Consider the following 24,786-nt stretch of genomic DNA (forward strand, 5'->3'; position numbering starts at 1 on the left):
TCTCTCTCTCTCTTGTCAAGATAAAGCTGCTGTCCAACCTCAAAACTGACAAACGAGGCCATTGGCAGTCATGGGACTGACAACAGGGAAATGGAGGTTGCCACATAACCCCAGTACTCCTTCATGCCCCATGTTTCTCCAAGTCACCACGCCAACACCCTTCCCCCCATGCATGCTGCACTTCTGGCTGCTTGGCATCAAATCATAGAGGCTGGAAAAGCCCTCCAAGATGAGATGAGTCCAACCCATCTCCACCATGCCATGTGACACGTCCCCCAGTGCCACATCTCCACAGTTCTGAGCACCTCCAGGGATGGTGACCCCACCACCTCACTGGGCAGCCTGCTCAGTGCCTGACCACTTTTTTGGAGCAGAAATTTTCCATGAGGGTAAAGATCACATTTCATAGAGCCACGACGTGGCACTGCCTGGAGGATGTGGTAGCTGGAAGTGCTTCCAGGGCTTGGAAATCCCAAGAGGACCAACCCCATGCACATCTCCAGCCACCTCCATCTCAGCTGTCCATTCATAAGGAAGAAGCAGGACCAGGGACATGGACTCACCTACAACTTCAGCAAGGACCATCCTACACGACCTCACATGAACCATTTCAAGCTTCACAACAACCAACACACCATACCTGCACACCCCTCCAACCCTCTGCAGTTGTGCAACACACTGCCAGAGCCACCGGAATAAACAGCAGCTCCCACTGCCACATCCCCCACATAGATCCTACACACCCACAGGTTACTTTCTTCCAACAATTTCAGGCACTCAGCACTAGAGCATTTATAACTAATACATATTCTAATGTCCCTGTTCACCTGAGACATTCAAAACTTTCCTGGCTCATTTGTCAGATTACTATTTTTTTTATTATTTTAAAATACCTTTTTCCCCTCAGGCCAGTCAAATCAGTCCAGTTAATTTTAATTTCCATGGACATGGAAAGTCATTTCAAGGTCACTTTTTGGTTACTTTCCAGTTTTAAGACTTAAGGATTTTGCAGGATTTGCAATCGAGGCTTCTGATTAGCTGCTCCACATGGAAAGGAAAAGGAACCGGCTGAGGAGAGACAGTGATGAAGCACCCCATTGACACCCAGGTAATTAAGGAGAAACAAACATGTTTGTTGGCTGAAACAAGGGGGAAAATCATGCAAAGCACTTTATTCTAACAAGGACGGAGGAGGGAGGAAAGAAAAAGCAGCAGCTAATAGGTTTCCATTGGAAGGGCACGCTTTGCTCAAGCCAAAGTCTTTCCAGACTACTTGCATTTTAGAGGAAAGGCTGACAAGTGCCATACGGAGACTCTTGTCACTCCTTATCAGAAAGAGAGCCAAAGAAATAAACCTGCCTCATGGCAAAACACAACCTTTGGGATGCCCAAGAGAGGCAGACTGACAGAGCCCCATCTTGAAGGGGAACAAAAAACCCCCCAAATATGACACATGGGCTCAGAACAAAAGCACTATGGGATATTTGTCTCCTCCCTTAATGCCCAGGACATGAGTTCTATGATGGCGACACGGTGCTACCTCCCTCAGGGTCCCAGTTACATCAGGAACCTCAGCAGCTCCTTCCCAAAGCAAGCACAGCGCCGGCACATCAACGCACACCCAAAATGTGTTCATTAAATGCTTTTAATATCACGGCAGCAGACAGTAATACAATCAAGTCTGAGCCACGCATCTCCCCATGTCCGCAGGGACCGCGGGTACAAGCCTGGTTTTGTTCCCTTCCCAGGGAGTGATGGAGATACAGGACGCACAGCTCTGCTCACAGCCGCTCTCCAGGGGCAGCCCATGGTAATTAGTCTGTGTGTGTCACAGGCACTTTTGGTTTCCAGCCCTGCTCGGAATGCCTGGCACAAATACTCACACTGCCGAGCAGAGAAATCCCAGCCCAACGTGCGCCCCAAGCTCTCACCACACAGCCTCGTCCCTGCAGTTATTTGCTGCCTATAAAGCACCTCGCTCCAGGCTGGTGCTCCTTTTCCCATGAGCAAACACCTTCCAGACAACAGATGAAGAAGTATCCCTGTGGTCCCACGCCCATCACACACGTTCGGATGACTCCTCCATACCTGAGCATCTATTTTGCTGGTGAAGCAGCATTAGAAAATCCCTCTACTTGCTTTGGCCAGAATCACACAACCACCGAGGTTGGAAAAGACCTCTAAGATCACCCTGTCCAACCCCAACCCACCCCACCGTGCCCACTGACCACATCCCTCAGTGCCACATCTCCACGTGAGATGAACACCTTCATGGCTGGTGACCCCACTGCTCCCTGTGCAGCTGTGCCACTGCATCACTGCTCTTCCTAAGAAATGTTTTCTGATATCCAACCTGAGCCTCTCCTGGCACAACTTAAGGCCATCACCTCCCACCCCTTCACTGGACATGCTCCAGGGCCTCAGTGCCTTCCTCGGTCCCAAACTGAACACAGTACCTAAGGTTCAGCTTCAACTACATTGAGATGCAGAAACCCATTATGACCATAACCCATAATGGCCCCATTACGAGGCCAACAAAGCCCTAACACCACCAGGACTCTCCCAGGATGGAGCTCTCCTTACTCACATCCACTGTCCCATCACCCCACGGTCCCACCACCACTGCCCCAAGGAATGTGGGATGAGGGCTGGGAGGAAGATGAGGAACAGCAGTCCAGGATTGCAGCATCCTTACTTTTAGCTCTATAGACTCAGACTGCTTCCGAGCAGCTTGAGCACAGCACCCCAGTGCCACTCAGCCTCCATCCAGCAGTAAGTCCATTGCCCTCCTGCTGCAGGGAACCTTGCAAACCCACTACTTGCACACGTCCAGTTGCACGGCTCAAGTCCTGGCAAGATGCTAATCCTGCAATAGCACAGCTGAAGTCAGGGCTGTTTTCCTGCTGACTGTGAAATCGAGAGAAAAAGGAGAAAGAAAAAAAAAAAAAAAAGAGGAACGTATTGCCACATACATCTGTCCAAATATAGCACAACCAAAGGCAGATTGGACATCAGGGCACAGCCATGTGATTAAATCATTTTGCTGTTTGCTGAAAGCACTGAGGGGAAAAAAAAAAACAACCACTTAAAATGTTTTGCTGTCAACTTAATGTTCATTTGACAATTAGTTCAGAAACAAGGAGTGCTTGAGAAGAAAAGCTAGCTAGAAGAAAAGTACCATTAAATCAGCGTTGGACAAAAATACTTTTTAAAAAAATAATGTTTGAGTTAGAAAAATCTCTGCACTTTGCAAGAAGAGCACAAAGACAGCTTGGGACATTACCAGGCAAATGCAGAGAGCTAAAGGGGAAGGCAGCAATTGGCATGGGGGGGGAAGGGGGGCCTTTTTGAGGAGCCTGGTGCCTGACCCCAGCAGTGAGCACACCCCACGCTCAGCCCCATAACCACAGGCAACCCCACACGGCTCCCTACACATGAAGCAATCTGCAGTCAGCTTCCTGCATGGTGTTCAGTGACCATTGCCAGCATCCCCTGCTCTGCCTTCAGCTACGTGGGATGGACAGAATAACTTCCGTGAGGTGAATGGAGGCTGTGGGGTCACAGCATCCCTCCCTGCACTGCTGCGTGAGCAAAAGCACTGCACACAGAGCACGGGGTGGGGAAGGGGAGCAGCAGGGAGATAAGTGCTCGCTTCTGCACACGGTACAGGAAAGGATTAGATACTTACAAATATTTTATCCGAGCTAAAGTAATTGCACCACTTGTTCTTATGAGTCAGAGCTATTTATTTTCATGCTTCAGGGCATCAGTTGATCACACCAGCTGAGGTCAGGCAGAAATTCCCATTGCTCCTGCAAGTGTTTTGCATATTGCAGGGATGTGTGTTCTCACCAGCACTGCAGCTTGGATGCCCAATCTGGGCCCCTTCTTTCTTCATGCCAGGCTCCTTAAACCCCTCAACACACCACAGCAACATCACTGTGCTCCCCAGCAATAAAGGAGGTTGTGACAAAGTGGGGGTCAGCCTCTGCTCCCAGGTAACAATGAACAATCTGCTCCCAGCAACTGGACAAGAGGGGGGACAGCCTTGAGTCGTATCAGGAGAGGTACAGGATGAATACTAGGAAATATTTCTTCTCCAAAAGAGTGATAATGCATTGGCACAGCTGCCCAGGGCGTGGTAGAGTCACCATTCTGGAGGTGTTCCACAACTGCAGAGATGTGGCATTGAGGGATGCAGTCAGTGGGCAAGGTGAGATGGGGCTGGATCTTAGTGGTCTTTTCCAACTTATGATAAGAGCACAGGGATGGGAAGAGGCAGGAATAGGCAGCAGGATGCAAGAACACAGCTGGAGGCGTTGGAGCAGGGAGAGATGCACCCAGCCCTGCTCCCTCCCAGGGCCAACAGCAAGAGGCCTGTGGGCAGCTCCACTAATTCAGGAGCATTTAACAAGGATCTCAGAAAGAGGCAGCCACCAAACTCTGCTCCCAGCCTGCCGGGATGCTGCCTGCCTGCGCCATGTCAGTGAGTACAGTGCTGCAGCACTTTAATTAAAGACAATTCCCGTTCCAGTCCCAGGGTTTGACTCACTGCCCCCTCCCCTTCCCACATCCCCTCACTCGGTCATCTCAGAGGGGAAGCCATGCAGATAAGGAGGAGTTGGAACAATTAGGTGTAATGATAACACGGACGCTGCTTCCATGCAGATGTCTGAACACTTCTTCAAGGGCAGGAGTGCAAAAACTGCTTGCTCTCTCAGCTTTGACATTTCACATGTCATCAGAAAGCAGCGGGATCGTTTTTCAGGAGCTTGCTTTTGTTTGTTTTGCAGATGAACAATGTCATTCCATCCTCTCCCAAGCTCCCAGGCAGCCTCCCCCTCCTGCTCAATACAGGAAGGTGAAACCCTACGGCTTGAGGCCCCAAAACGCAGCTTTCACCCCCAGATCTGCAGCTCAGCTCACCCAGCAAAGTCACTTCACCTCTCATCCTCCCGCCTGTCACCGGGGATCACATTCTTTTTTCCTGACATGCTTTGTTATTCAAAGATGGAAGATTCTGTAAATGCTGAATTATTATCATCAAATTACAATACTCAGAACATTGCCTCCCTTTGGGATTCGTGCTGCAGGAGGAGAGAGCACAGCACAGCGCTGGGAGCAGAGATGTGCCACGTTCAGCTCCCTCGGAGGGATGCTGCAGCACTCTCTCTCCTTCTCAGCTGTCCTGGAAGAGTCTCTCTCTGACAGGTCTTCTGTTGGAGAAGGATTGAACTATATTTGAAAGGTAATTTCGGAGCAAATGGTAACAGAAGTGTCAAAGTTGTCACGGGGAGAGTTTTGGAATTTCCTTTCCATTTCAGGGAGTGGGGTGAAATCAAGACGTTCGGCGCCTCGTGGCTTTCAGCATGCAATGGATCCCACACACCTCCCTGCAGGCTGCACCCCTGCATGAGAGCCAGCCCCCAGAAATTCTCACCTATTGGGTTCTCTCCTATTTTCAGAAATTAGAACAGGGCAGATTGCAGACAACGCATGGGCAACAGGACACCCGGACAAGGATCCTACAGCAGAAGCCATCATGTAGTTCTCCCAGCCCTATGCTGATTGCCAGCATTAATAGGGCATCAAGGCTTCCAGCACCTTGCTTTGGGGTACATCTCCCCAGAAAAATGCCAGCACTCACACTGTTGTGGCTTCTTAAAGTCACAGCTCATCAACACACAGCCGGCAGCACAGGAGCGACTGAAGGAGGGCCTGCTCCCATCCCTCAAGACATCAACCCCCAAAACCCTTCAGCAAATCCCTGCCTCTCCCTGGGAGCTCTGACAGCAGGTGATACAAGGCCTTGCACGTAATTGCAGTGGGGAGAGGGGAAAAAAAAAAAAAACCAAAAAACTCACAGTGTTCTGAGTGATGAAGGACCCCAGTCACAAGTCACATTATTGATGTCTCTTCTCTAGAGATTGTTAAGAGTTCGCCTGGGGGTTGGTTGGTATTGCGCAGCTCAGGGCTGCAGCAGGCACAGAAATGAGAGCTATGGGTGAGCCACGCTCCCACAACAGGTTGGGACAGGAAGGTGGAATGGGGAGCGGGACTGATTTGACCTTTAAGGGTCCCTTCCAACTCAAATGAGTCTTATGATTGCCAAAGATTCTTTATCTTGCCAAGATCACCGCTGGGCATCTCAAGCAGATGGGAGAATGCTTAGAAACAAAACTCCCACACCCTTACAAGCTCCAGGGTTAAACCTGCTGGGAATGCCATGCGACTTGCTAGTTGACTCACATCTAAAAACACCATCAGGGCTTCCCATGCTCTCTGTGGTCTTTGAGGGCTTCCCCTACAGACAGCGGGATGCCACAGGGCAGCCATGCTATGGGGTGCCATGGGGAGGGCTCTCACCTTAGCACAGGGGGGAAGAAGAGCAAGGCAGAAGGTATGGAGCTCCTCCAGAGGGCGAGCAGAGATTAAATATTTATAGATTTTAATGCATTGATTTGTTAAGTCGGGAAACAGTCCTTTTAAGAGTTGCAAGTTGCCTTTCAAGGCAGCTCTTCATCAGACTGCAGCAGAGAGGAGCTCAGCACAAAGACCCAACAAAGGAAGGAGCAGGGATGGAGCCGAGCACTTGCAGGGCCATGGAAGAGATTTATGTCTCTTTCTAATTAACTTTCTTCTGTCAGAGACTTATTTTCAGGCAGTACTTTTGCAGGAGAAAATTAAGTGATGCTGCTAAAGAAGAAGCAAAACTACAGTGTTTGGTGCCATGAAACAGAGACTCCACATCCCTTCCAAAATCAGCACGAGGTGATGGAGGGGAGCTGCTGCCTGTGCTGCATCTGCAGCCCTATCCCAGCCCCCAAAAAACACAACAGTGCAGAATCAGCCAAACGATGCCCAACAAAACCTCTTGGAATCCAGACATGGAAAACAATATCTCCAAGTAAAATTACCCTTTTAATTCTAATCCAGCCAGCCCAAGGGTACAAACGGAGCATTCACCCCTTTCCTTCCCCCATTTCCTCAGTGGAAATATACAGCCTGAGTGGCAAACAGTGAGGAAAGCTTTGTTCATTCCTCTCTGGCTGGCAAGCACTGAACAATCCCAATGCTGCCCATACAACATCCCATAGTCCATTGACTCCATTAGCTTACTTATCAATATGAGATTAATTATTGCAGTTCACCAGGATATTTAGGTATTCCTGGTATGCTCCAGCTGCTGCATTCTGAAGAGCTGAGATGCTCTGCTTTGCTTCACTGCATTTGCCAGTCCTCGTGGTCACTGCCAGCTTTTAAGACACAACCCAATGTCTCTTCTGGGCTCGCCAGCAGAATGGCAAATAAAACTCATTTCAGGAGAACCTGCTGATGCTTCCTTTGGAAACCTGTGTGTTTTCCTGCATCAGAAGCCAGGAGCAAAGCTCGGACCCCACAGCACAACCATGAGCTCCAGCCCACCCCGGGGACAGCGAGGGACAAAGGCAAGAGGTTGCTGTCATCTCTTTGTAAGAAATGTCCTTGGACTTTGGGTTGTTACTGCCAAATTTTAACAGAAAAAAAAGGAAGGAGGAGGAGAGGGGGGAGAATAAAGAGGAAGGAACACACAAACATGGGGAATACAAACTTGCACGCATTTTGTTCCCAAATCCTCCATATGTGACTCACTTTGCTCTATTGTGACAAACTGAAACGCCTCTGAGGAGTTCATTTCACGTCTCATCCATTCTCTGAATAATGGGAAAATCCCTCTTTGTTTCTCTAAGATATCAGCACACACTACGCACCACGTATACCCAATTCCATTAGACATAATGGAACGAGATTGTCCCAGAAGTTGTTTTCAATTGCTTGAGTGCATCCTTCATTTAGAGAAACAAGGATATATGAGCTCCTCCACCCGGACTGGCTCATGGCCGTGATCTGAAGCTGGATTTGGGGCCACGCGCTTCCTGATGAGGCTCTGGAATGGGATGAGGGCTGGTTCTTCCGTCATCTGGAAGCCATCCTTGGGGAAACCCCAAGTGGGAGCAGCATCATCCATTCATGCAGCTGAGGATGCTGCAGCATGCAATGAGGTGCAGAGGGGATGCTGCATGGATGCCCGTGCTTCCCCAGCCTCTACCCTGTTTCCCAGCTCAGTCAGGAGCTCCCCAGGCACACGTGTCATCCTGCAGCCCATAATCACCAGCTGAACAGCAGGAAGGCTGGGGAGCCTGCAGAGACCTCAATGCCTAACAAAATCCTGCTTATCTGCCGAGGAAAACGGATCCCTGAGGAAAGCACGTTCTAGCTGGCTGCCTGCAATTTACTCTGACTTCTTGGGACAAAGGAAAGTTTGAAAGCCTCAGAGACAAAACAGCCTATAGACAGCCGATAACACGGCTGTGACAGCTGAGCCCATGCCCAGTAGCCCCTGCTGGGGCTGGTTGTGGGGAGGAGGATCACAGAGATGGGCTCTACTTTTGGCATTCCAGCTGACTGCCACTCTCATGCAGCCCTTCTTTCCAAAGGGAGGGAGCACAGCAAAGCCAACAGGCCCTGAAGCCTACAGGATGCTCTTCAGCACACGCTTGCTCAGAGCCTTTGCAGCACAGGTCCTTCACTGCAAAGGAATTTCCACCCTGCCCTTCACACCATGGACCTCAGGCATCTCTTGCTTAACAAGTTGGAGATTTCCCCCTTGGAAAAAAAGAGTACAGATAGAGCAACAACAAAAAAAAAAAAAAAAACAAAGCTCAAAGCACAGCACCAAGCTGTTCTTTGTTGAATATTTCTTTTCAGATTTACCACCCCAAACCCTACAGGGAGAAGAGGAGCAGATCCTGACAGCAGCCAGACCATAGCTAAGCAGAGCAAGGCTGCAAAAAGCTGCAGGCACGGGGCTGCAGGAGGAGAGCAAGGCTGTGTGCAGCCTCAGGGCAGCCCCACATCCCTCTCTACACCCTACTGTGCTGGAACTGCCTCCTGCCCAGCCTTCCCCCACTATGGGCATAGCACAGGGCTCAGCATCACCTCCCCAACACCTCATCCCAGCTATGGGCACGTCACAGGGCTCAGCATCACTTCCCCACTGCCTGCATGTCCCAAAACCTATCACCATCTCCAATCCAGCCTGCAGATGGATGAGCTAAGGGCCACACTGAATCATACTTTTTCCCTCAAGTTGGCACCCAGCCCTCCTTCTATAGCTTCTCCTGGCTCGGCTTCAACAGCAATAGGTTTTATTATTATGCCTTGCTGCCCTAATTCTCTCCACACTCAATTTTCCATTGACTTGCTGACCCTCAGTGCATCGGCTCGCTCTGGGCAGACAGCATTGGTCCCCAGCCCATGGCAGGGACCTCAGCATTTGGATTTGGGGCAGAGGAGCAAAAGCATCTCAGGAGAGAGGGAGCGGGCTGGGAGGAACAGGAGGAGCACAACTGGAGGCAGCTGCCTGCTGGGCAAAACATGGAGATGGAGAATGGCTCGTGATTACAATCTGGAGGGCTTCTATGCACTGAAAGGGAACTGATTCAATTGTGCCACAACTCCTGAAAGCTGTCAGCAATCAGGCGTGCTCCTAAATGAACAATCATCAGAGGTGGTGAGCACGGCGAGGTACAGCCATGGGGGTCACTGCAGCTGTGCTTTCCTTCTGCAGCAGCATGGCTGGGGAAAGGGGCCAGCACCCAGGGGGACAGGTTTGGCAGCGGGTGCCCCTCAACTGCAGCACTCACACACCTTCCCAATTCTGAGGGCTGGACCAACCTACTGCACTGGATTCACCTACTGCAATATGCATTGACTCAAAGTACAATTCACATCCACCTTATGAGCCAGGTCCTTCCCAGTGTCCAGGACACTTCACAGCAATATTTCCCAACCCAAACACCACAGGCTCCATTCTCCCCCTTCCATTCACAGAGCTCCCATCGACCCAATCAAAGTTGATTTTTTTTAAGCTCTACAGAACTACCAACTAAGGACAGGCAGACTGGTGAAGCTTGCTGAAATCACCACATGCCCGCTATAGGTAGAAGCCATCCCATTATCCAAGGAGATTGTAATTACCTCATTTGCCTATTTAAAGGATACTGTGACAACGTTTAAGTTGGAATGCTTTAGTTATTTGCTAAAAATTATGTGCTAGCAATCAAGTGAGAATTTAAGCTGTAATACAGTCACAGCAATATTGCCAGTAATTTGTGTAACCAATAACAATTACTTGCAATGGATTAACCAACATGTTTAAATACGCTTTTATACACACACACACGTATATAAAGGTATAAACTTTTCCTTCAGTGGTCAGAGCCGTTGTTCCAAGAACAGAACGACACTCCTAGAACGGCCAGAGCACATCAGATCATGAAAGCAACAGCTCTGGTCTAAACAATATAAAACATTAACCCTCACTCTTGATTCTGACCTTTCTAAACTCCAGTTTTCCAACTGGATGCAGAAGGTGATGTCCCCATCAGCTGAGAGCAAAACATCCCAGCAGGGAGAGCTTACCTCAAGGAGACAAATGAGCAGCTCTGCCAGAAAGGGGCTACTCTGAACCACAGAAGAGCAGGTGATGGCCGCAGTCACACAGCATGGCCCCATCCAGCAGCGGCCAGCTAATTTGTGCTTCATTTTCAGCCTGAATTTAGCTAATTGCAGCTCCAGCTGCAGCACAGACTCATGCACTCAGAGAGTGGTGAGGCACTGGAACAGGTTGCCCAAGGAGGCTGTGGATGCCCCATTCCTGCAGGCATTCAAGGCCAGGTTGGATGTGGCTCTGGGCAGCCTGGGCTGCTGGTTGGTGACCCTGCACACAGCAGGGGGTTGAAACTAGATGATCATTGTGGTCCTTTCCAACCCAGGCCATTCTATGATTCAACCTGCTGGGTTGAATCAAGAGCTGAGGCTGGGGGGCTTTGCTCTGAGCAGCCTTATTTGCCCTCCACATACAGAGAGGTGGCCAAGTGATGCTATCTTCCACATCAGGGAAAGGCTACAGGTGTGTGCCTGGAGAATGAGCCTCATCCACAGCACGGGAAAGAACAAAACTCCCAGCACAAAGCCAAGCTCAACCCTTCACCAGCTTTGTTGCCCTGACACACTGCACATCCCTTCCCCTGCACACCCATGGACTCAACAGCTAAATATCAGCCTGCAGGAGAGAAAGATGCAGCCGGGATCAGTCAAGGCAGAGGTAACACAGCACAACCTGAGCAGCACCACTTCCATAAGGAACGGCAGAGGAGAGGCACCAAGCAGCCTGGTGATACGGGCTGCCAAGGAAAGGCTTCAGAACAGAGGAACATGATGTAGAGGGTCTAATTTCAACGGATTTTCAGAGAGCTTATGGTAAAATGCTTCATGAAAGATTAAGGAAAATAAATGTCCGCCCTGTAAGGGGCACAGCCAGGCACGGATTATAGCCAGTTAAGACCAAAGGAAACAAACAGAGTGCTTCCTAAACCAAGCAGGGGCAGCAGGGCCATCTGCATTCAGGGGAGGATGGAGCACGGCAGGGCTGAGAACATCTCGCATTGGGTGGGGAGCGCTGTGCATAAATAACATCCCAGATAACCCCACAAATCAGTGAGGATGAGGGAATTGCACCCCATGCACTGTCCTTGGAACTGTGGTGCCACTGGAACCCAGGACTGCATCCAGCTGGAAAAGCAGGGAGAAGCCAGAGGTGGAACAGAGGGAGAATCACCAAATCCAACAACCAAGCCCCAGCACACCCAGTGACCACATCCCCCAGTGTCACATTCTCTGAATGCCTCCAGGGATAGTGACTGATGCTCCATCCCAACAAGGACGAGATGCATGGCCAGCACGGACTGTCCGTGCACACTGCATGGGAAAGCCCCATCAAATGGGATTTCTCCCCATCGAGGGTTTTTCCTCCGGCACAAATGTATTTAAAAAGGAGATAAAGCATCTCCGGTTTGAGTGAGGTTTTATTCAGAGAAATCTCTGGCTCAGAAATAATTGCCATTTGCTGTAATTGGTGAGATGCAGGAAGGGACTAGATACAAGTGGAGTCTGGTGCAATTTTGGGAGATTTGTTACGCTTAGCTCACTTCTATCAATTTCAGTGGCTCAGACGCTTATGACCTGTTGCTCAGCTTATTGTGAAAATGGCTTTTATTTACTGCACTTCCATTAAAAGATGAAATCCATGCATAGGGCTCACAGGGCAGAAAATCACAGTTTACGTCTCAGCTTATCTCCCTTCAGCGGCCTCGGCTCATTTTCGCCCTGGCTCACTCCCAGCTGCTATAAAAAATAATAACAAAAAGGAAGAAAAAAAAAAAGATTTCTGAGCAGCATTTGGAGTCGCCAAAGGCTACTGCCTGCACCTATGGGATGGGGTGAGCAAGGCTCCTGCAGCCCACAATTTTTGCAGCACTCCCTCTCTCACTTCTCCACAAGACTGCAGCACCAGGCGGTGCACCCAGCCCCATGCATCAGCAAGGAAAGCACAAGCAGCACAGATGCAGCTGCTCGCATGCATGCTGCTTTGTAGGGTGGGCACTGCAGTGACCCCAGGGACAGAAACACTCCTGGGGTCCTATGCAAGGCAGCTGCGTGCATCCCCACACCTCCTAAAGCAGAGTTGCTAAGGTTACCCCTCAGCACAGATCAGGAGATGCTGTGCACATGCTGGGGAGGAGGGGAAACTTGAAACAATGCAGAGCAGTTTTAGTACAGGAAAAGCAAAGAAGCACCCTAATTACTAATGGGACTGTGCCATCACAGCCAGACCCACCAGCCCCTTGGGGAGCTGCTGCCTTCAGATGGGCAATGGGCACACCTCAGGATGCTCCGCCATGTAACATCTCCCCCCACTCACATCTTTCTCTTCCTGCCGTGCACTGAGCAGCACACACTGCTCACTCAGTCAAGGTCACCTTGTAAGCCAGTAGCAAGGGCACAATGCAGAGCCCAGAACCCCTTCAAAGCCCCATTATTCACCAGATGGATCTGAACAAGGCCAAAGCTTCCCTTCCCTCTACCTTCCAACCAACATGCTGCCTTCACCTCCTTCAGCCCCCTCGCCCCTCTGCTCTGTGCTGCTGAGACCTCACCTGGAGTACTGCATGCAGACGTGAAGCCCCCAGTACAACAGAGACATGAATCTGCTGAAGCACATCCAGAGGAGCATTGCAGAAGTGCACCCAGGGCCGGAACAGAACCCTAAGAGGACAGGCTGAGAGCTGGGGCAGTGCAGCATGGGGAGGAGAATGCTGTAGGGAGAGCTGAGAGCAGCCTGTCAGTATCTACAGGGCTGTGAGAAGGAAGGGGACAAACTCTTCAGCAGGGTATGCTGTGACGGGATAAGGGTGAATGGATTAGTTTGGATACAAGAAAAGTTTTTCACAATAAGGACAGTGGCACAGGCTGCCCAGAGAGGTGGTAGATGCTCCATCCCCAGAGCCATTCATGGTGAGGAAACAGGACTCTGAGCACCTCGCAGGTGTCCCTGGTCATGGCAGCAGAATTGGACCAGGTAGCCTTTCAGGGTCCTTTCCAACTCCAAAGACTCTATGATTCCCAGCCCCAACCACACTGCCAGTGCACTGCATCCCACCACCAAGCGCTGCTTTGCAAACCAGTCTCTCCACTTCTCCACTCTCCCCTGCTCCAGAAGCCACCAAGGCAATGTGTCACCATGCTGGTACACGACACACTCTCATATGTGGCAGCAGCAGGCACAGGGAGCCCAGGGCTGTCCCACCCATCACAGCACAGAGGTTGGAAACAGTGGGAGAACATCAGGACCTGCCCAGGTTCCATCACCAAGCTTTCTAGGAACAGGATAAGCACCGTTCCTGGATGGTGCTGCTTGCTGCTGGGGTGGCACTGAGCTGTTCCATAGAAGTTGAAGAGCAGCAGGAATAAAAAAAGCAGCTGCAGCCAAAAATGCAAAGAGATCCCTGGAAATGAAGCGTTTGCCAAGCTTCTCCCTCAAGCTTCGAGGCACCCACTCATCCTCCCCGAGGGCCTGTCAGACTCACATGGCAAAAAATACTCACTGCACACCCACCCGAACCCAAAAGAAAGGACCCTGAAATAAACCTGGAATCCAGGACTGGCAAGAAGACAAAGATGGGGGTGGAAGAAGAATTTTCGGTGCCTATTTTCTGCTGAAGGAACTGCCTGACAGCACTTCTGCAGCGGGCCAGGGCTCGTGGCCCTGTAACTAGCACAGCCCCCTCAGACATCATAATAGATGGCTTTTAATTACAGGGCACGGCCTCAGAGGCACTGGCTATCTGAGAGCACGCAACAGAAAGTGGAGCTTAACAGCAACACGAACCCATCACCCCACGGTGATGCATTTAGGTCAAGGAAAAGAAAATGCCAGGAAGAGGCACAGATGGGTGTCCAGCTGCGCTATCCGACCCATCAGACACCACAGATGTCATCTTCTGTCCTGCATCCCAGCAGGGTGCACCCAAGGGGATGGCATGGAGCTGCCAGGGGAGGGCTGGGGAAAGGCTGTACCCCAAAGGGTGGTGGACACAGCACAGCTCCCAGGGCAGCAGGCCTGGAGCTGAGGGAACACTGGGACACCACTCAGACATGGGGACAGGGTTTGGATGGTGGTGCTGCGTGGAGCTGGGAATTGGACCCGGTGATCCTTATGGGTTCCTTCCAACTCGGGGTATTCTATGATCAAGCTGCAGGTGTCCCTGTTCACTAAAGAGAGTTGGACTAGACAAGCTCTAAAGGTGCTTTCCAGCTCAAATGATTCTAGGATCCCCAGTGGTCCCTTCCAGTTTGGGGCATTCCATGATTCTATGACCTGCAGCTCAGACAGGAGAGGCAAAGCAGAGGCTGTGGAGATGGAGAAGTCTCAAGAGAAGTCTCTAGAGAAGGCTGTGAGCTGCTGGGAACTCCCCATGCTCTGCCCCTCCGCACCTTGCGCTCACAGCCAGCCCCTACCCCAGCTAAAGCAGCCCAGGGCTGCAGGAGACCATTTCCAGCCTCCCCCCTCCACCCACAGCCCAGATGCTGTCCTTTGGCTAATCCATTATGCAGATGCTTGCTAAACAGCTGTGAAAAATTTGTTTGCATTTGTCAGTTTTCAGACCAGCTTGAACCACAATGAGCACAGCTGCTCCCACCGCTCCTCAGCTCCAGGAGCACCACCAGCACCATCACATCCTTTTGGGCCACAGACAACAGCCAAAGCCCCCACGTGGGCTCTGCCCACCTCTGGGGATGGCCTCGACCCATTCTGGCCAAGGAAGGTTTTGTCAAGAGCTGTCTTTCATGCAAACTTTTTTTTCTTTTTTAAACGTGTCAGTTTAAATTTGCTCTAATACTTTCATCTTCAAAACAGTGTCACGATTCCCCTACAGCATTTTCATAACAATGCTGCCCTTTCTGCTTCAAAATCTCTCTTCTAACTTATTGTTCACACACACACACAACTCTAAAGCCCTACACTGAGGAGTTGCAATAAAACTGGAACACGTTGCTCTTTGAGTAACGACAACTATTCCTTTCATCTAGCACTAATTAACACAAACACCCCTCCCTGCACACAGACCCTCAACCAGCACTCAGAACGGCTGGGAGGCACGGGATGGATGAGAGCCAGAGGGATGGATGGAAAGATGAAGAACTGGAGCAATGGATGGAGAAGTGGATGGCTGTGTGGAAAACTGGAGGGATGGATGTGTGGGTGATGGAGAACTGGGTGCGTGGATGGAGGGATGGAGAACTGAAAGGATGGATGTGTGGAGGGGGAACCAGGGGGATAGATGGAAAAGTGGATGGATGGGTGTTTGGATGAAGAATGGAGGGCTGGAAGTGTGGATGGAGGAAGAACTGTGTGGAGCTGCTGTGCAATCCTTGCAGCTTATACAAGAGGCACAGATCCCTACCACAGCCAAGCGCAAGCAAGCTCCACATCCAAAGGCAGCAAACTCCTGAGAGCTGCACAGAATGGACCTGGTGGCCCCAGTGGACCGTGCTACAATCCTTCCCTTGGCTACAGACGCTGGTCCCTGAGCAGCTCCCTGACCCTGCAGATATCAGGATGGATTTGCAAGAAGTAGAGCAGGCTGAGCAACACACTCCCAGCCGTCCCAGGGAAGCTGCAGCTCATTCCCGAGCACCCATGCCCTCCAGCTGCTACAGACAAGGTGAGAAGCACCATTACAAACAGCAAAGCTTTTCTTCCATCCAAGCCTTCCCTCACTCAACAACAGCAAAAGAAGAATATCAACACCTCCTGCTTTGCCCTCAGGTGCCTTCAGAACCGTTTTACAGAGAGGCGATCAGAACAAGCAGTGATAACTGCAATCCCATGTTAACAGGCTAGGTTTGCAACTTGAGCCGCAGCCAGGGCACGGACTTCTTCACTTCCCAGCCACCCTATGGGGTGAGGAGCTGCTGCCCCATGCCAGCTCCACGTAGGACACAGCAATGTGGGACAGCACCCCGCAGGGAGGTGACGATGGAGCTGCTGCAGATGTGCACCATTCCTGCTGTGGGAAGGGGAAGCTCTGCAAACCAAGGTCTGCTGAAAAATGAGTTTAAAATCACTCACAGCACACGCACCAAGGCTGCGCAGCAACATGCCAAAGAACTGCAAGAGCCAAACGTAGGTCCCCACCAGCAGAGCAGGGGCAGCGGAGGAACACCGAAGGGTTGCTCTACAGAGGGAGGGCTCTCACCAAGCACAGCTTTCCTGCAGCATCCCCCTACGCACCCTGCATCCCCACCTTGCCTCAGGCTGCCCAGCTGGGAGCAGTGCTGCAAACAGGATTTTTTCCCTGTTTTGCCTTTCAGTGGCTCATTGAAACATGCTGTAAAACCCCTCAGGAGGGGCAGGTTTACAACAGCCTGCAAAGCAAGCCTGAGCAGCAGAGACCATCTCCCCAGGCACACACATTCTGGGCAGAGCATTCAATTTCGGGATGCCACGGGTATCCCCACACCCTAACTCAGCAAAGCCCAAACCGTGCCCTGATGATCTGATCACTGTGATTCTCAGCCCCATTCCCACGCGGCACAGCACACAGTGTGCTTAAGGCACAGCCTGCTGTTCGGTAGCACGGCCAGCTGCTGCAAGAGCAGAGCAAAGCCCAGGACGGTGCAAGCTGCCGCGCAGCAATCCCCCACGCTGGCTGTGAGCAGCCCCTACAGGCAGCGGCCCAGACCTCCCTCCGTGCTGCACACCACACATCCTCCATCTCCCGTGCACCAGGATGCCCTTAATGGGTACGAGAGAAGGCAAGTTCGGATTTTACACTTTTACAGCATACATTGGAGGAGCGACACAGGATGGGAAAATGCATCCCATAAACTAGCTGCTAAACAACGCAGGCTAAGTGAGCACCACTCCAAACCGAAATAGATTTGAGCTAACTTCAGCTTTTCAAGCATATGCCTCTGATGACGGCTTCTTTTAGAGCCATTTCTCCCACTTGCAGTGTGGATTTTTGGGCGCTGCCACCAACAACAGAGCTTTAAACACCCACCACTGCAGTTCTGGGGATGCCAGGAGCAGGTGTCACCTTGGAAGGAGATGCAGGGTGACAAGATGTGGTCTCAGCCCCCAGTGCTGCCCCCAAAGCAGCCCCACAGCTGAACTCTGCCCTTATGGCCAGGAGCCATTTCTCAGCACTCCCACCTTCCTGGGGCCACACAGAGGGCACGTTCCCCTGTGAACTCTTCTGCTGCCGACATCCAAAGCTGTTGAAGCCGTGCAAAAAATTAATCCCCACCCACTCCTACTGCCCCCAGGAAGAATATTTCTTCACTGCTTTTGCATAACAAACAGCTGCACCGCTCTCCTTTGACTCCCAGGAAACTCAGGGAAAAACAAGCAGAGCGTAGCACTGAGCTGAGACCAGACGCACACAGCTCCCAGGGTGAGGCAGGGAGCATTCGTAGCCATCACCAATGGCATTCCATCACCTGCAGCACAGCACATCTGCAAAGCTCCTTTGGAACTCCTAGAGATGAAAGCTGTGCTGCAAGAGGAGTGTGTTACATCTGTGAGTTTTGTTACAGCACACAGCTCCCAGCTCAGCTTTATTGCCGGAACACAAAGTTCAGCCAGAGCCCAGGGGCTGTGTGTGACCACCTCAGCATCACCAGGGTTGGGGATGCAGCACCCAGTGGGCTGCTTGTGCACATGAGACCGATGCCACCCATCTCGCAGCCCTCATGCTGTCTCCCTGCCATATGCTCCTGTCAGGTCCCCAAAATGCTGCGAGCAGCTCCTCTGCAGCATCCCTCCTCTTCAGCTTCAGAGCCTCATAGCCCAAAGCCCACTGCAGGTCAGGACCAGGGAGCTCTTTGGGAGATGAGAATGAATTGAGACCTATAAATGAGTCTGTGGGTGTAGCTGGAGCCTGCTCTGCCCAGTTTGGATGGGTGAGGGAGGGGAATGCACACCAACCCACCACTCTCTGCATCGCCTTCCCAACCTCACCCATGGGCACCTCCTCCCAGAGCACTCCATCTCTCTCCCATGCCTTGGGGAGACACAGAGCTCCACTGCAAAGTGACACCAGCAAAAGTGCTGCAGAGAAACCCGGGGAGAAACCCCCCAGACTGCAAGCTTGGCAGGAAGGAGCTTAAACTCCTTCAATTTACACAGCAGAGAGTTACAGGAGACAAGAAAGAACTATGACTAAAGCAGGCACTGCAGCCTCAGCCCAGCCTGTCCCACCAAGAGATAAGGGAAAAAGAATGTGACCCAAAGCCTCAAAGACAGCAGTACAGCTGACTTCTTCACTTCTCCTCCTTGGAAACTGCCAGCCTCCTGCATCTCCCCATCCCACACCATAGGGAGCTGCTACAGTCACAGCCAGGCATCCCCAGCCTCGAGCCCAAATGGGACACAACTGAAGAGAACGAGTGTGGAGAGGTGGTGGTTCTGCAGGTCAGCACCAGATCCACCACTGGAATCCCTGGACCCACTGCTTATTCGTCTGCCATTTGCTTTGGGGAGGGTCAGTTGCCACACTAAGTTTACTTTAAGGTCTTTGCAAGCACAGCACCTCCCCACAGGCACATCCCACCAACATCACAGAAAGAAAGGTCCCAGATCCCAAAACCACTGCTCCCCATCCCTACAGGACAGCTGCTTTGAACATGCCTAGGAGCAGCCCCATCAGCACCATAAGCTTCCTAAACACAGCAGTTACCAGGTGACTGAGAAATCTCTTTTACTGCTGATGCTGCTAATGGAAAATTTCTCCCCTTTCTGTGCTGCTTTCAAAGCCAGTCTGGTTTCACGCAGACTTTGTCTTGCACGGAGACAGCGGAGCTGGAGGCACGGAGGGAGGGGTGCAAGACTGGCAGGGAGCTGGTAATGAGAAACAGAGGGACTCGTGTCTCCCCCAAGTACGTGCGCCTCCCTCCCTGCCAGCCCCTATCTGCCCCATCTCCTTGCCAGAAAGCTCTGCCCAGCAGTGCAGACGCAGGAAGCCGCGACTGCTGCTCACCCCCTCCGCATACCACTCTGCTTCTTCAATACCATTAAGTGTCTCCATACTGTCTGGACACTGGAAACCTTAACCAAATTAGCCGGGACCCGAGCAGCAGCACGAGCATTCAATTCTTTTAAGTGGCACCACTTTTTCAGCTGGTTGCACACAGGCAGATCCCTGCTCGATGCCGGCACAGCGAGGAGGGCTGGTCGAGGTCTCCCACTGCCCAATGCAGGAGGGAAATTCGAGCTGTGCCATGGGGACAGCATTGTCAATGAAAGGCTTCAACCAAAGCATTTCTATTTCCTCCCCTTTTCCCTCCAGCCCATCTGCCCCCATGCTCCACCAGGCATTTTGCTGTGCTGGGAGGTGCTTCTCCAGCCACCTGTGACTGCTAACATATGTGCCAGCAGCATGAGATCAGCCCCTCACTGCTCCCACAGGTGAAATCAATCTGTCCCCATCCTGGCTCACACAGACCTGTGCCTGCATTCCTTTCCCTGGCACCAGCACAGCCCATCAGCTCAGGGGGTTCCAGTAGCAGCACCCCATCACTACGGCAGCCCCGAGGCTTGTTGGCCAGCCATCCCAGCTTCACAGCCATACCCAGGGCTTAGAAAGGCACAGGTAGCGCATTTTGGAGGCAGTTCCCTTCCACACTGAGCACAGGCTGCCCTGGAGGACACTCACCCCCCATCCCAGCCCCAGTGCGCACAAAGAAACATCCCGGAGAAAAGCACATTTCTCCCTGCAGTAACAAAGCTCACTCCTGGCACACCAACATCCCAAACCCCGCTGCTGCCGTGGGGAGCAGGGGATCCCAGCACAGCCTTCCAGCCGCCAGCCCCGCCGCGCAGCGCTGCCTGCTTTGCTATAGTTAATCTTCTGTTGCCACTAGCTGGTCAACATGGGTACTCTTGGAAAGCAGCAATTCCCCGAGTACAGCTTCCAGTACAGCTACAGATTCCAGTTTGAGCTGGGAATTTCTCTCCTGGAGACAAAACCAAATCCATGCAAGCCCACCTGACCGTGCTGGATGTGCCACATCTGACTCCGCTTTGGGGTCAGCACTCATCTCAGGGCTCACCCACTCCAAGGAACACCTCCGTGCCCACAGCCCTCTGGGTGCTATAGGGCTCGCTCCCCTGCATCCACTGTGGAGGGACCTTGAGCCCAGAACCCCCTCCCAGGGCTCACAGGGATAAATGCAACTGCAGCATTCAGTAGCACTGCAGTGCCACTGCCCTCCCCAGGTTGTCCCCATCCATGCAGATCTGACCTAAACCTCAGGTACTGCAATATGAAAGAAATAAAAAATAGAACTTAATTGACTACACCTCTGCCCAGCAGGCTGTGCACCTGGAGGACCTGCCCTCCTTTAAAGCAGCACCAAAAAGCTCCATTCCCAGCAGGGTTCCAGGCAGCCCTCAGTCTCCCCACCTGCTCTACAAAACCCACAGCTGTTGACAAAAGCAAAGAGCAGCAAAACCCTGCTCACGTCTGCTCAAAAGAAAAAAGAAGGAGAAAAAAAAAAAAAACAACAGTAAATTCAAACAATCTGCAGGGAACTAAGTGCTTTCCATTATTTTAATGCATTCTTATCCCGGAGAAAAAGAGAAGTTCCAAAATGGCTTCGAGAAAAGTTCAGAGGAAAAAAAAGAGAAGTGCTGGAGGAGCTGCATGGCTCCAGGATGGAGATACCTGCACTGGGATGGACGCAGGTGATACACAGCACCACTCCGACAGCCCCAGCACTGCACGCGGGGCACGCTGCACCACCAAAGCCATGTAAGTAAACCATCCTTATGTAAGCCACAATCGGCTAAGAGCAGCAAACGTCTGCCTGCCTGCTTGCCTCTTCCTCCCTCTATATCTATGTGCACATTGAGCTCATCCAAACGAGGCGCAGAAGCGAACTGCTCCGCTCCCAAATTGCACTTCAGGCAGAGTGCTGCTATCGCGTGGTGCACGGCACGGACTGCAGCACAGCACACACCTCACAGCCTCGTCGTGCAGGAACAAAGTCAATGGCACACTGCGCCATTCGCAGTAACACCAGAGGAATGAGAGGTGGGGGGGGAAAAAAAAAATAATGCCGCAAAGCATCGGTTGTACCCAAGGTTAAGGAAAGGGCAGGAGGCTGTTTCGGGAAAGGGGATGCGCAGCAATTCATAATGCGCTGGTGGCGAAGTTACATTTGTCATCTCCTGCCATCACCGCGCTTTGCTGTGCGATTTTCAAGTAATGCAAGCATGGGGAAAAGGGAGAACCATCCTTTGTGCATCCACAGAGGGAACACATGGCTCAGACCTGGAGAGAAAGGCCCCAAGTGCTGCCTGCAGGCACTGCTGTCACAGCCAGGAGCACTGCGAGGAGGGAATAAAGTTTGGGGCCACACCGGGCCCCCACCACCCCTTAACAGCACAGAGCCACCTCCCACCCAGCAGGGCTCCTGGCTGTGCTTTGCAGCACCCACCAGCTCCAAGCAGCCATTCCCTCCACCCGTCTACCTGCAAGTCCAGCAGAAGTTTTGCACTGCTGCAGACGAGGCTCCAGCTGCAGACCCCCATCCTCCAGCAGCACGCCAGGGCTCAGGACCCAAAAGAGAATAGGTCACCTCCTGCAGCTACAGCACTCAAACCAACCCATACCCATGTCAGGGCAATGCTTTAATGCCTGAAAGAGCTTTGGCCCCGGGATGGAGCAGGCAGTGTGTGGCAGCAGCACTTGGCAGGGACAGTGAGGGCAGTGCCCAGCAGCCGCCATGCTGCACATGGACAGGATCACATCTTTATTCCAAATAATTTCACTTCTTCGGAAACCACAATGCCAGCACCGGGCACAGGTTTTAAGAGAGCTCCTTACCACAGCCTCACCCACTGAGCTGCCAGCAGCCCGTGCTCATGCCTGGTCTCAGAGGCACTGAGGAGCCTCTGTCACACTGGAAAGCAGTGGGACTTCAGCCCTTACACATCTCCCTCTGTTCCAGCCTAGACACCCAGCAAACACATCCAGCAACACACACACAAATGTCAGAAATTTACCATCAATGGGGACTACCAAAGAATTTGGCACAGGGAAGTATTTAAAGCAATCCCAGCTTAGCAATTGCACTGATCTCCCACCAGCAGCACAATTCTCACCTCCAAGAGCCCACTTTGAGGCAGCAGCAGCTCTCCAGTCAGTCCCCAACCACTGCTCAGTTTAGATGGAGACGGAGCAGCAGGAAACAAGCACAAAACTTCACTGCCAGCAGCCGAACAGCAAAGCACTGACCCATAGCACAGCTAGGCGTGAGCCTCAGTTGCCACTCCAGGAATGGGAAGAAACACAACAGATTTGAGATATCAGAGCATCCACCACAATCCACAAGACAGATTGTAGGGAAGGATGAGGGCTTTCCCTTCTCAGGATGGCATCCCACCGAGTGCTCTCAGGCCTACCCCAGCCACCCCACTGCCCCATTTAGCTGCACTACACCTGCACAGCCGGGGTCTCACATCCGCAAAGTGACAGCAACAGAAACACAGCTTTGCAAGAAACATGCCTTGTATTTCAGAGAACACCCATAACCAACACCCCGGGCAAAAAGAAGGGATTTCTCAGACCAAGCTGTGGTCTCTCTACCAGCAGTCAGTCACAGCAATAGGATTTGCACGACAAGATCACGTCTCCAATCTATCAAGACACATTTCTCTCCTCCAACTTGAGCTGTAACCTACACTGCACACAGAGGGGCTTCTCTGCCTTCTGATATATTTAGATCAGTGCCCAATTCACCCTCAGTCCCTGAAGAAACCATGCTCTAATCGGGAAATTCAAGGCAGTGAACCACAAAACTTGTTGTTACTTTTAATCACTGTAAGGCAAACGTCATTCCTACTGCATCCAGCCTTGGGTTCCCACTTCTATTACTTGAAACAGAGCAGCTGGGCTGTGGGGGATTTCGGCAGTTGCGTTGAAGGGAGGCACATGGCAAAGGCAGGAAAAAGGCTCAGTTTGAGAAGTGTCACCAACTCATTTATTGCAGGGATTTGCTATGAGGCTTCACAGGAGGGGGGAAGGAAGGAGCGGGAGGCAAAGCCGGCTGATCTCCCATTGCACCTGGCGGGCAGCGGTCACTGCACGAGGGGACACGGTGCTCAGTGCCCACACAGAGCAGCTCTGGGCACCCACTGCACGCAGCCCAGCTGTGCCGAGCGGCAGCTCAGACACAAAGTTCAGCAGGGATTACCTTATGTACAGACACCAAAAAGCAAGAAAGCCGGTGGCTAAAGAGATCAGCAGAAGCCGTCGGCGCTCTGGCACAGCGCACAGCCAGCACTCCACGCAGAATTCCGAGCAGCTCGCTCGGGCTGAGCGGCGCTGCTTACGGCACACAAAGGGCTGAAAGGGACCGAACGAAGCCGGGGCACCCCGACCCCGCGCACCGACACCCAAGCACGGCCATACGGCTATCTGCAGCGCAATCCCCCTCCCCACAAAGGCTGAAACAGGGAGAAAGTCGGCAGACGTTCCGCAACAGAGCCTATCAAGGGAGTTGGGCACGAAGCAAGACCGAGCTGAAGAGCACCGAGACGAAGCATTCAGAAATGCGGGCTGCCGAGAAGAGATCCCGGCTCCGCGGTGCCTCCCCCGGGGCTGAGCCCGGAGCTGGGCAGGGAGCGCTGACTCGCAGGGTGAGCACGGGCAGCGCTCAGGCCCCGCTGAAATCCCTCCCCATAGAAAATAACAGCGATATTTCTGCAAGAACAGAGAGCGGAAAGCCGCGAAGCAACGCCGGGTGCCGTTGCGGGCTGCGGGCGCTGCGGGCAAAGCCGGGCCGGGAGCGGCCGCCGCTTACCGAGGGTGAAGAAGGGCAGCTCGGTGTTATCCAGATCGTCCTGCACGGCGACGCGGCCGGGCAGCTCGCTGCGGACGAAGAGCAGCAGACGGGAATCGGCGGCGGCGGGCGGCGGGGCTCCGCTCCAGCTGATGTCGTTTTCGCGGAGCACCGGCAGCGTGGACACGGTGACCGTCTTCACGCGGCACGGACCGGGGGGTTCCCGCGACGCCGCCGCCGCCGCCACCGCCGCCGCGCCGGGCCCGCCGCCCAGCAGCACCGCCAGCACCAGCAGCGCCGGAGGAACCGGCGGCAGCGGGGCCGGAGACGCGGAGCGGCGGCGCGGCGGAGCGGCCATGCCGGGCCGGGCGCGGGAGAATCGCGGCGAAGCGACGCGAGGCGAAGCGGGGAGACGCGAGCGGCGCCGGGCGCACTGAGCCGCCCCAGCCCGCCGCCGCCGCCGCCGCCCGGCTCCACCCCCGGCTCCGCCCCCGCCCCGCCCCGGCCCCGTTCGGATCCAGGCCCGTCGCCCACCGGTCCCGCTCGCCCGCC

General features: G+C 52.7%; 1 protein-coding gene across 1 annotated transcript in view; it reads right to left on the minus strand.

Moving 5' to 3' along the window:
• ASTN2 (astrotactin 2) overlaps positions 1 to 24,592 on the minus strand; it is a 257,628-nt gene extending 233,036 nt beyond the window's left edge. Inside the window, exon 1 of the mRNA XM_052669629.1 lies at positions 24,256 to 24,592. Within this exon, the coding sequence (XP_052525589.1) occupies positions 24,256 to 24,592 (337 nt within the window). The remainder of the gene's footprint in view (positions 1 to 24,255) is intronic.
• Between the last annotated feature and the right edge of the window lie 194 nt (positions 24,593 to 24,786).

The sequence above is a fragment of the Tympanuchus pallidicinctus genome, unplaced genomic scaffold, assembly GCF_026119805.1.
Source record: "Tympanuchus pallidicinctus isolate F22 unplaced genomic scaffold, pur_lepc_1.0 scaffold8, whole genome shotgun sequence".
Classification (NCBI taxonomy): Eukaryota; Metazoa; Chordata; class Aves; order Galliformes; family Phasianidae; genus Tympanuchus; species Tympanuchus pallidicinctus.